The 12761-nt window shown below is 42.8% G+C and overlaps 1 protein-coding gene across 1 annotated transcript in view; it reads right to left on the reverse strand.

Annotated features, from left to right (window-relative positions):
• Window positions 1-12107: 12107 nt before the first annotated feature.
• Window positions 12108-12761, reverse strand: part of PLEKHM3 (pleckstrin homology domain containing, family M, member 3) — a 71210-nt gene continuing 70556 nt past the window's right edge. Inside the window, exon 7 of the mRNA XM_010007327.1 lies at window positions 12108-12285. Within this exon, the coding sequence (XP_010005629.1) occupies window positions 12108-12285 (178 nt within the window). The remainder of the gene's footprint in view (window positions 12286-12761) is intronic.

Consider the following 12761-nt stretch of genomic DNA (forward strand, 5'->3'; position numbering starts at 1 on the left):
CTTTACAGTTTGCCCACTAATTACTATTAAGCCATGGTTCCTTTCTGTGTTCCAAGGGGCGTCTTCAATGTGGCACTGCTTCTTGGGCCTTTCAAGCTGCTGGGCTAACCCCTGAATAGCAGACTTCGCCCCCCCTCCTCTCACTACCTCTTTCTCTCTCCCCCTTTTTCTTTCCCCCTTTTGCTTTTCTGATAGTATTTTCTGTCTATGTTGTCTAAGGCCCTAAATGAATCTTGACTGCCCCTACGGCCGACTGGAGACGCACAAAAGCGGCCCATTCCAGTGGCCACAGCGCCATTGTGTGCCTGAACAATGCACTAATTGGCGGTGACAATTGTGCGGCTGGGGAGGAAGAGGGGACCGTGGGGGGGGACATGGGTCCTTTCCAATCAGCGAGGCAGGTCAATAAAAAGAATAAAAGGAGTGCAAGGGGCGAGAGACATGCTCTGCTCCACGCAGCTCCTGCATGCACGTCCCTGCCCGTCCCAAGCAGTTTGCTCCAAGATGCCCCCAAATTCCTATGGAGAAGAGTAAAGTGAATAATTTTAACCTCTGGCCATGCATAGCAAGCAATGTGCTAACTAAAAGGGTCATCTCAATCACGCAGGCTGTCTCACCATCCCAGAGGCTGAAGAGCTCATGTGATGAGGACACCACTGAGATATTCATGGGAGCAGATCACACACAAAGCCAAGGGGATGCTGGAGCTGCAGCACTCTGCTCTGGGTACACATGTGAGAGACAGTGTTCACCTCTAACTGAACTGAACTTAAAATCCCCTTTTTTTTTTTTGCACAAAGACAGTGGGATGCAAGGACAGAGTGTTCTACAGTGCTCTGCTGGAATAGGTGGTGGTCCTGTGGTGTAGGAGCCTGTGATGCTGTTGGGAGTATGGGAAAAAATCTGGGCCACATCTTCAGCACTAACTGAGCTGAGGACTGGAGAGATGGAAGACCTACCAGGTGCCATATGACTGAGGCTGTTTATTGCCACTGTTGACACCTTCCAGGACTCAGAGAGAGGAGGAACTTACCCAGTCTCACACAGATTTGGCTGGAGTGAGCCTATGGACTCCAGAGAGCTGGCCCAGTGTGAAGTCAGCCCTGGAGTTTGGAGGCTGATGTAGGTGATGAGTCAGGGGCAGATTTCAGCTCTACTCATTAGCTTTTAAGATAAAATCTGGGACAGGAAACAGCATGGGCAATGCTTCTGGGACAAAAAGTATGGAAGGCTCATCCAGTTGCCTAGGCTCAAAATTAATTCCAACAGTTGAGAGATGTGGGGTCAGACACTGAAGCACTCGACACCTTTTTTCCAAACAGCCCATATCAGCTCCTTCAGAGAACAGTGAAGACCAGCAGATGTGGAGCACTCTAGCTCCTGACTGGGAAAGCAAGGCAAGTCAGGCTGGCAGCAACACTCAGGTTTATGAAGGGCTCTGAAATGTCCCTTGACAGAGATGCTTCTTTTTGAAGCTGGCAGATTTTTGAGAAGCATTGTCCAGAGCAGGGTCAGGAAACAGATAACTCTCCCACAAGTCATAGGACAGCTGTGGGACTGCTGTAGTGGGGAACACTTCTGAGAAGTGATGGAAAATAATTACCTCCTGCATCTGGAGATGAGCAAGAAACACCTTCCCATGCAGCGGCATCTAACCAGGGAACAACTAAATAGCAACCACCTCTGGGGGAAAAGCAACACTTTTCTTCAACAAAACTAAAAGATCCCATGTATTGACATGATTTGAAGAAGAAATCTTGCCATAACCTCATGAAGAGCAGAGACAAGGAGCAGGGAGGACAAACTGGAGCCACAGATCCATGGAGAGGCAGGCACTGTGCCTAGATCTAAACTCCCTGGTGCTCTGACTGATTGGGACTGGCATTTCAGTTTGGTCCACTACATATAAACACTGAGCTCAGCTGCAAAGTTTGATCCTGCAGCCAAAATGTTTAGGGGAAGCCTACTGTGAGCCCAATGTGAGAAGCAGAGCTGCAACAGCGTAGACCTTAAAGTATGCCATGTCCCGAGAAACCCTGGGACACCGGACTCTTGCCCTTTTCACTTAATCGCTGAGCACAGTATTTTTCTTAATGTCATCTCTCAGCTTTTATGAGGCATTGTCAACATTTCCATGAAACCCCAGAGGAAAATTCAGTTCAGATACATCCCTACTCCAGGGAGGGGCATCTCATCTCTCTTCACTAATGTCAAGGTGGACTCTTCAACTCCTAAAATTTGGTTGTGGCAATATCCTCCCTGAGACAAAATCACTAGTTACCTGCTCTAAACATAGTGAACATGCTGCTTCTGCTTGCCCTCCCCTAGCAGGCCTCCACACAGCTCCTGCTGACAGCTATGGAAACATTCCCATGGATTACCACGGGTGCTGGAGGAGGGCCTTATATAGTGAGACTTCTCTGCCTCTCCTTTGCCCTAAGCCATTCACAGAAGCACTTTATTGTTTTATGACAGTGCAGTAACACTTCACATAAATCTCTAAGCACAGCTTAACAATGTCGATACTGTGTAAGTACCTACAGTAGAGACACATTTTATTTTCACACTCTTTTACCTGCTATCACTCAGGGTTAACTCTGCTAGATGCACATGCATTTTACAAGGAGTCTGCCAATTTTATACACTGCTACAGCTTATGTCTCTAAGAGCCCAGCTCTGGTTCCTTCACAAACTGCAGCTTTCATTGGAGTCAGCAGAGCTTGTATCTGCTTAAAGAATCGATCATGCTGTCTGTTCAATCAGTGACAAGTGTGCTTCAGAAGTGCAGACAGAGTCCAAGCCCGAACAGGACAATATGTACACAACAAACAACATCCATCAGTGTCACAAGAAATTTAGTGCCTATGTCTGGCAACAGAATGCTGCTGGGGTCTCAGTTCTTCCACCCTAACGTTGCTCCTGCAGGAGTATGTATCCCATGCTTTCAGAAATCAGTGGGATTATTTGCAGGGAAAGGCACAATTCAGTGCAGAGACACTCATCATGTGTCATGACATAGTTGCTGTACTTCAGGTACCTGCCTGCAGTGCCAGTCACAAATGAGATTAATTTATAATCTTGCATGCTAGGAAAGCATTTTGGACTCAACTCCTCCATGCACACTAATTATATCTATTACTTTCTTACACAGAATCAGTAGCCTGCTCTTTCTTCTTTTTAAACAACACTTCTTTACTAAAAATTCCTTGTTATTCACGTGTAAATACACCATATTGTACCTTCATGATAAAAACCTGGGAAAGTTCAAATCAACGAAAGTTCTGCCCTTAACACAAACTTACTGAGTTCTCTTGCTTTCCAGATGAGCCTCACAACTTTATTTTAATACCTGAGGCTAATACCTCAAACTCAGTTACAGAAACAAAAAACACACTTACTGTAAACAGCAGACTGACTTTTTAGCATGTTTACTGCCTTAATATGAAGTTTTGTATTTGTCTACACTTAAAATGGTTGGAATATACTCCTGCTTGCCTTGGAGATTTCATGTGGTTTTACTTGTAACACCTGATTATCTGAGATGCTTTTCACCACCTTCTCGTACTGGTAATACTCAAGCCTCTAGATGGGACCACTATTTCTGAGAGTATTTAGTTAAAAACTATTTTAAAAAGACAGTCCAGACCTATGCACATACATCCCTGGATTATCTTTTTTGCCTTCACTGTGCCATTCTCTGATAACATGGAGTAAGTCTCAGATCTGGAAGGTGCCTCTCCATCCCTAAGGAAAGAAGGAAGAAGCTAGCTCAATTTGTTTTCATCTATTACTGTACTGTAATCAGGATTGTATCATACAATGGAAAAGTTATGGAAAAGTAGTAAGAAAAAACATAGTTGCCTTCAGTCTGGAGCATGGCTCTGGACAAGGAGCTTGTACCATTTGATTCACTTTAGACAATGTCCTCAGGACCTGACAAACTTGTGGACACTGTCACTTATTCCCAGAAAGACTGCATGCCAGTTCTGCCACCTTTTAGAAAACCAATCAACTTCCCATATTAAAGCAAATACTGTTATTTTTGGTCTAAGAGCTAGAAGGGCAACTTTTAAAAAATGAACTGTTCTGACCTTTAAGAGAAGAGCTGGAGCTTGGCTTGGCATACACTGGTGATAAGAACCGTAACATCACTCATGGGACTTGGCCACAGGAGATGATCAACTCTCCTGGCATTTAACACACAAGAACATGAAAGAACAAAATCCAAAAGGCTGGCTGTTGGACCTAAGGGGTTATAAGATTTGCCCATGATCTAATATTCCTAAACACATAAGCTTACATGGTTACAAAACACTGACTTGTCCCACCATCATGAGGACTATCGAGCACAAAGAGAACAAGGTTCTGGCTGCCAGTCTGGCCCTCTTGCTCTCAGCATCAGAAATAAATGCCACTTTGCCACTGTTTCCCAAGGGACCTGTGGGAGGGATGCATGCTGCAATTCACAGTCTGACTGGTATTTTCTGTGGTCTGCAATAATGGCTAGCTGATAAATTAACACAAATGGTTACCAGAACAACCCAAAAAGCATGACTTTTGGGAAAGTGCACGCAGGAGTTAAGAACAGGGTTGCCATTGTCAGCTTTTACTGACAGAGTTACACTTCACTGGAAGGCACAGCTTTCATGTAATGACACTGTACAACAGGGAGAAAAATCCCAACACTTTAGCTCCTGACTGAAAGCAAAAGAAACGTTGCTTGAAACTCCAGCCCCAAGCTGCCCGTAACAGCTGAGTAAAGCCCTTCTGCAGCTCGTTTCAGTGGCAGTTCATACACAGTAGCAGACCACAACTGAGAGGCTGGGAAGGGGCAAGGAGGAGAGAAGAAGCTGTGTAAATACAGTCCCAGGACAGAAGAACCACCAAAGTGCTCCTCCCAGGGCTATCTACACCCAATGGTCTCTGCTCTTGTGTTGATGCTTTTTCCCACCATTTGTTACAGTGAGGAGAGATGGCACTGAAAGGGGAAAGAGATGTTGGAACAAAATTTGCTCACCTTGTAAAGCAAATAAGGAGGAAGAGAAAGTCTTGCACATGGTTTTCTCAGGCAGCTTGTGTGGTCCCAGTCAAACATTAACTCACTGCTTTTAGCCAACTTCATCACAGGGATGAAGTTAAAAGGTTCTTGCAGGAGAGAGGAATGACATTCCTGGTGGACTTCTGGTCTTTCTGAGGAGGGTCAGGAAGGAGGGGATGTGTTTGAAGTCCATGAGAGCATGGGGCTAGATGTGGATTACTCTGGGGACCCTCAGGCAGGAGGTTTAGGCCCATGAGCTCCACCATGGCTCAGTACACCAAATCTACAGCACCAGGGAGCTGCGGAAGCTCCTCTGTGGGTGCACTGGAAGCAGCAGCCCAGAAGAGCAGGAAGCATGTCTGTTCCTACATCTGCCGGGTAGAGAGCCCCTACAATGTGGGGAAAATCCTGCCCTCTCAGCTCTTCAGTTTAGCTGGAAGATGCCTACCTTACTTAGGATTCAAGGCCCTAAGCCTGGACCTCTCTGGCAGAATGCCATGTGACAGCCACACAGTAGGAGCTGCCTCCTCATGCCTCCCAGGCACTCCATATCCAGAAGTACCCAACAACAACAGCTTCCAATAAGCCCCACTGGGAGCTGTTGGGGGGTCAGCACCATTAGAAATTCAGACATTTGTGGCTTTCAAAAAACACTTAAAGACTTAAAGAGATTTAACTGGGAATCCAAACCCACAAAGTCCCTGTCAGTATTTCCAGAGACCTCCTGGCTCAGACCCAGGAACAGTAAATATCATATTTGCTTAATTTGGAAGACTTTCACCACAGATGAGCATTTCTAAGGAAACACACTGTTTCAAAACTTGTCCTACCCAAAGTACAGTATCCACCAGAAGGCAAATTAAAAAGAACAAGGAACCTTTTTTTACTGTTTATTGAGAGTTGCCTTTATACATGAGAGACTGGTGCTCTGATGCTGTCATAAGTGAACCCAGATAGACCCTGCTCAAGTGTCAACAAGCAATTCAACTCACTGAATTTAAATTATAACATTATTACACATCAATAATAAATTATTGCCTAGTAGTTGCAGATCATTTTAAAAAATCCTTGTTGCAAGTAAAAAAACCCAACCCAATACAAACACAAGAACAATGAAACACAAATAATGATGTTGCCAGTAAATTAATAGAGTAGCGCACACATGTAACAGTTTTCCAGAAACTCAGGGTGAACTTCCAGTGATGCTAAAATCCATTCAAAGCCCTGCAAGGTAAGCTGGTGCTCCAGTGGGAAGGGAAGCCCAGGCTGTCAGGGGCAGCACCGGCCACTGCACTCTGCTGCTTCCCCCAGCCTCAAACTGGGATCTAAATGTGATTCGGAAGCTGCCTTTATTTCTTAAAACCCTTCAAACACACATTTTGCTCATTAATTCTTACTTCTGCTTAGCTCAAGTATAGAACTGACTGGTATAACCTAACCTGATATCACAGGTATCAATGCCATTAAAAATCATTCACTTCAGTTAAAGCAAGATCACCTTTGTAGACAAGTGCATAAGCAAAACTGAAACAAATCCTTTTTCCATCAAAACAACACTGTGTATTAAAGGATTTATATCAGTTTAACACATGGACTAGACACAAATCAATGAGTAAATGAACCACTGACACTTGTGCACACATATAACGCCTTTGGTCCTAGACAGCTGATAGCTTTCCAGGCCTGGATTTCTCTCATGCTGCCCACAAGTGGCATCTTTGTGATTTGGATTAATGGCCACCCTAAGGAACTTGGATGAAATTGGTATTTTAAGATATGACCCAAACCAGTGTGTGCATACCAGGTTTACCGACCAAAGAAGGAGTTTGCACATCAGTATCCAGGCTGTCTCCTCACTGCACTGCTAAAATGGGAGTGACAGCACTGCCACTGTCACACAGGATTCCTGCTCCTGGTGTGAAATGCAGACTTGAAAGATCCGAGTCAGAATGGACGTGTGCACAGAGCTGAGATGTGCTGGAAGGGTTAGCCACATACTTCAGCAACTAATGCTAAAATTTAAGCAGGTTAAATCTCTCTCTGAGGTAATGCTGGCCAAACCGTCACTGGGTTAGCCTTCAAGGAAAGAGGCTGCATTAAAATTAAGCTTCAGGAAATGCCTTAAATGCCCATAGCACTGGGCCTCACTGTGTCATGAGGGCAAGGAGAACTGTACAAGAGTCCCTCACCATGTGGTGTGCCAGTGGGTTTAGGAGGATCAAAACTGCATGTGACCTGATCCCATTTTAATGCTCAGTGCTTGCCTTTACTGTACATGCATAGCTACTGAAAGTCTCACATAAGCAAAGGCTGAGGAGAAGCCCAGCTAGTCTCCAAAATACAGGCAACAAAAACCAATGACATCCCTATGTCTTCTTTTCTCGTATTTTCCTCTCAAAGCATAAATAGTAAACAAGTTTTATGGTCAGCACTCCTAGCAAGATGAAAACTGCCACGAGCAAGGGTTGTGAGCTCCAATGCCAAATGCACATCTTGGCAGCACATTCCTGACAAAATTCTTAACTTTTGAAAATTTAAGGCACCAAATTGAGTGAAAGTGAGGGGTTTCCATGCAGCTTGGCGTCTTCAGAGCTGGTATATGCAGCCTGTAGAGCTCACTGCATGAGGGCAGATAAAAGAAACCTGATTTAATCAGCTGCCCCAGCAAAAGAGCATGCGCAGCCACAAGACAGTTTCTGTTTAAGCTTGCAAATTAATTAAAGAGCAGATTCAATCAGGAAATCCAAAACAGGAAGATAGACACTAATATACAGTACTGTAAGGCACTCCTACTAGAAAGGGAAAATTTGAAGGCAAATTATGAAGGAAAGAATGATCAGACTCAACTGGTGCAAACACAATACAATGAGCTATGAAGTTCAAAGTCAAGCTGTAGGCTCGGCACTGTGAGCAAAGACAGGGACAGAGCAGCAGAAAAAAAAGTGAGGATTATGCTGATTATTTGATTACATTTCCCTCATACAGATCAACAGTCAGTTGCAGTCCAGGCTATGACCTTAGAAAGCCCAAGAAACTCAGTGCTTTCCGTTGGTATAGGGAAATAACAAAATAGAACCAAGCAGCTTCCCCATTACATTGTAAACAGACATCCTCTGCTTTTCTTTTTTTCAGTCTTTCAGGACATCATCAATACATTACAATACAGAGTTTCTTGATATTAAGAGAAGTCTTCATAACAGGAGCTCTAGAGGTACCCCTGATGACTCACTCCTAACAGGGCCATCAGATCCTGTAGAATATTGTGAAAAATACAAGTTCCTTACCAAAAAGTATCTTCTCACTTAGCTAGGAAGACCTCACAACTGCCAATTCCTACCATCCCAGCAATGAGCTCATAATGCTATGTGCCAGCCAGGATATTGTGTGGCATCACAAAGCCATCATTTTTCATCACCTCAATACAGACTAGAAAGACTTGTACATAAGAGACCCAAATTTGTCTTTTTTTTAGGTTAATAACATATATACATAAAAAGCTGAAGTTCGCATCTCCTAGGTAGGTCTTCCCTGTTAAAGGAAAGCTGGAGGGTAAGGGGAAAGAGGAAAAGAGACTTGAATAAGGACTTCTGCATCTGAGAATCAAATGAGATGGGAAATTTTTAAGGAGTTGTAGAGGGTCAGGGTATAGTCCATTGCAGGACTATTTCTATTTTCTACACCCTATTTCTACACTGATTACATGTTCTGTACATGCAAATGCAGTAATTGGATCTACAGATCAATTTCTCCACCATCAGCTATGAAAGCACCTTCTCTGTGAAGGAGACAAACAGCACATTTTATTCTTGATTCACTATGAAATGCTATTGTTCTAATTTATTTCATGCATGGGTAGGACAAGACTAAAAGCACAAATATATAATTTCACCTGTGTGTGTGGGGAGAAAGCTGTGCAATCTAGAAAGACCCCAGGTACTTTTCCAGCTGATGCCACATGCAGGATGTGGGCTGCAGAATGGGAGAAAGAGGAGCAGGAGGGATCAGCACAAAGCACTGTTAGTACAGCAGAGACAACGACACAAGGGTACAGTGCTGTCTTGAGCTCAAACCACCTACAGAATCCCAGGCTGAGTCCTTTCAGAGTTGGGTTTTCTGAAAGTTAGTAACAGAAGCAGTAGTTTCAGTTTATTCTTTTGCCTTCCAGTCCTCAAAAACAAACAGGATTTGTTCCAACTGCATAAGCACCTTCTGGGGGCAGGCTCAGGCCTTTCATTATGTTTATGAAAGGCAGTGACCGAAAACCTTATCATACATGTTCATATGGAATAACTTTTTTGCACAGGAGCCAGGTATCCCTGAGAGGAAAGCATCTTCCACATTACAGTCTGCTCCTATAGCTACCACAAGAAGCTGTTATTACTTTCCCAAGGTAGAAATGTATATATATCCATTTTAGCAACTGGCTTGCTTACAACAGCATTTGATTTTAAAGAAATTGATCTGATTTATTTTGTACAGTATTCCTTTACATAAAACTTTGGGCCCTGCCAGCATATTGTTAACAAGGTGCTTTTGCCCTTTGTCATTAGCAATGCCTGTGGTTCCAGACCCATGATTAATTCCAGAGGTTTTGTTGACATCATGCTCTTTTTTTTTTTTCTGTACATATCTGATGGCAAAATAAACTGTCTTGTAATTCCTGTATGAACTCCAATGCTGTCTATGCTGTTATCCCAGAATTCAACTAGAGTATCTTATCTCCCAAACAACTGGTACTGGAGGTATGTGTCAAAGTAACCAAGAGTTTGGAATGTCTGAACCTTGATTCCATAGGGTTTGTGAGAGTTCATACAAGTAGCCTTCTCTGAACTGAGCCTGATGTGAACTAGTCCTATTAAGTATCCTAAACACCAGAGCAATGATGATATGAAAAACACCACCTTTGTGCCTTTAATGACCCACCATCACATCTAGAGCTAATTCAAAATAGTACCTGCCAGATTCTGACAGTTTGAGTGCTACTGACTTCACCACAGGGCTAGTCATAGTGACACATGCTGAAAAACATGGGAGCGTTCTGTTTATTCAGCTAGTACCACTGCAGTTCCTGTTTGCATGACTAATCCCACAATACTTCCCCAGCCTTTGCATTTGTGAACATGCAGAGAATTCTTCACGTGGGAATGGACTTGCAAGGAACATTATATCTTTACGTATGATAGTTGAAAGCAACTAATTTCACATGAGGAACAGTGAGCTGAGACAGAGACATCCCTGTAGGGGAAGTATTAATTTTAGTGACAAAGGTATATGATTCACCAGCTTTATTAAATATGGGAATCCTTACAACGCTTTGTCAAGAACATGGAAAAACCCTGACTTCCATCTAAAGAATCCCACTGTGAGAAGGACTTCTGGAAAAGGCACTGGTTGTCTAACATATACAGATAAAAACATGCTTTTATATATATATATATATATATTAGTCGCAGTCAAATTTGAGAAAGCTCAGATCCAGCTACTTTTTTTGGACTGGAGACCGGAAAGGGTAACTACTTACACTTTAGTACAAGGCAATTTGTTGTAGCATTCTACCTTTTAATGTAAGCGTGTACCCTGTTCTTTTATTTAAAATACTTCAGCAATTAGCAAGATGATCAAAACTGTTTTCTGCTTTGAATACAATAGGCTGCATACTATTTGGGAAGCAAAGATCAGTATTCTGCATTTTCACAAACTTATGTGAGAGGAAAAAAACACATGCATGTGACTGTACATATATGTGAATGCTTTCTTATGTATCTAACATACACATTCCTGCAGGGTCCAGAGAAACAGTTAAGAATGTGGACTGAAGGGAGGAGGATCTCTGTGTGCTCACTGGAGGTAAAGCTGCAATGGATTAAACATACTGCCAGTGATGACACACGTCCCCAGTTAAATTCATCACGTAGTCCCCTTTCACAATATATGTATTTCACCATGTTTAATACCTCCCTGTGTTCCAGGTATGTGGAGCTTCACCTCGAGGAACTTCACTCTCCACCACAGAAGTCACTACAGAATTATAAAATCCCTTAGAGCTTGCAGAGAATGCAGGACACAGCAGAACAGAGCAAACTAGTGTTTTGTTTTTTGGTGAATTGTCTAACTAACATGGGCCAGACCACTTTCCTGACTATCAGCCCATCAGGTTCAGGTTAGATAAATACTTAAACTTCAGAAAATAAAAACAAAACCAATGTTGACACTTAAAATGTCTTAAAATGTGAGACTAGCCAGAGGTCAGAACCAACATCATGGTATTGGAGACGAGGACATAGCCTCACACAGGTCAAGAATAACCAGTGCAAAACTCAATGGACTTGAGTGACAGAGCTTGACTGACATATCCAGTCTGAACAAAAACAGTAGCAAGTCCCCTGCTTATCTGCATGGGGAATAGGTCACTGGGGTGGTTATAAACATATAAACACAGCTGAAGGAATTATTCGGCATCTTAAGTTTGCAAGCACCCTGAATAAGGTTTGACGGGAGATACTTTTCTTTCCTCAGGGAGGACTGACATGTAAATGCACTGATCCTTTAAAAATAGCTCTCTGGAAACATGAGAAAATGGAACCACATCAGGAGCAGATGGGTTTAAAATAATTCCTGCCTTATTGGGTTCTGTGAAACACCTCACCAGAACCTCTGCCAAAGCTAGTAATAAATAAATAATACAAATAAATAAGTAGATGATTCATCAATTCTAAACAACAACATACAAAATAATGTGGTCATGGCAGCAAATATTTTCTGCCTTGAGGAAAAGTCTTCTCCAGAGGTGGAAAAGAAAAAGCTGGGTGCTTAATTAGCTAGACCTAAAGTATTTCAAGTAAACCACATTCTATACAAGAGCTAGCAGCAGGACAAAATGCAAAATGCATTTTAGCCATTCGTATTTCAAAGCCAACAGGGCTTTATGGCCACTTTGGCAGCTGCTATTCACAGATGAAGAAGGTCAGACATTATTTTGCAAAAAAGATTTCCTCCTGGCTAAGCTGAGAAATTGCTTGAGCTGGCAGCTGGGAAAGGGATTCTCTCAAGGCCCACTGCCTTAAGGAACTCATGTGTTCTGATATGACAACTCAAACATGTTGCAAGACTCTTCGAAGTTTTCATCCATATTCAGTTGCCTCCAGAAGGATTTCTGCTTCTTCTGCAATTCTTTACGCACACACCTGGGGCATGGTACAGCCTTCACTTTGCACTCAGAGTGGAAGACAGCACCACAGCTTTCACACCTGCAAACACAAATTAGTGTCAAAAATGAATGGCAAAATAGGACCAGAGCATGCAATGGACTTCATAGGTATTGTGGGCACTAGACATTCCTTCAAACAGTCCTGGTAGCTCCAAGAGCACCAAAGAAATGAAGTTGTTAAAGACACTGGCTTGCCCACACCTCTGCTGGTGTAAAGCTACTCAGAACCACTAAAATAACTTGACTTGCATCCATCTGCAGTTGCTGAAAATCTATCCCAGCACTTCTGCTTCACAGACAGAAATTTTTAGAAGGATTAATACTTCTTCTTAACTAGCATTCAGGTCTATCACAGAATAGTCATCAATTTTGTTTTATGGAAGACAAGTTTGATGCTCTGGTTTGTAAATGAAGAGTAACAATACTCATTTCCATTAAGACACATTTCAGCATTTGTTACAGTCAAGATATGACATTTTCCTCATTGAAGCTCCAGTAGTCAGCTGTTTTGGAAAG

This window comes from Chaetura pelagica, unplaced genomic scaffold (genome assembly GCF_000747805.2).
Source record: "Chaetura pelagica isolate M959 unplaced genomic scaffold, ChaPel_1.0 scaffold21, whole genome shotgun sequence".
In the NCBI taxonomy this organism is placed as follows: Eukaryota; Metazoa; Chordata; class Aves; order Apodiformes; family Apodidae; genus Chaetura; species Chaetura pelagica.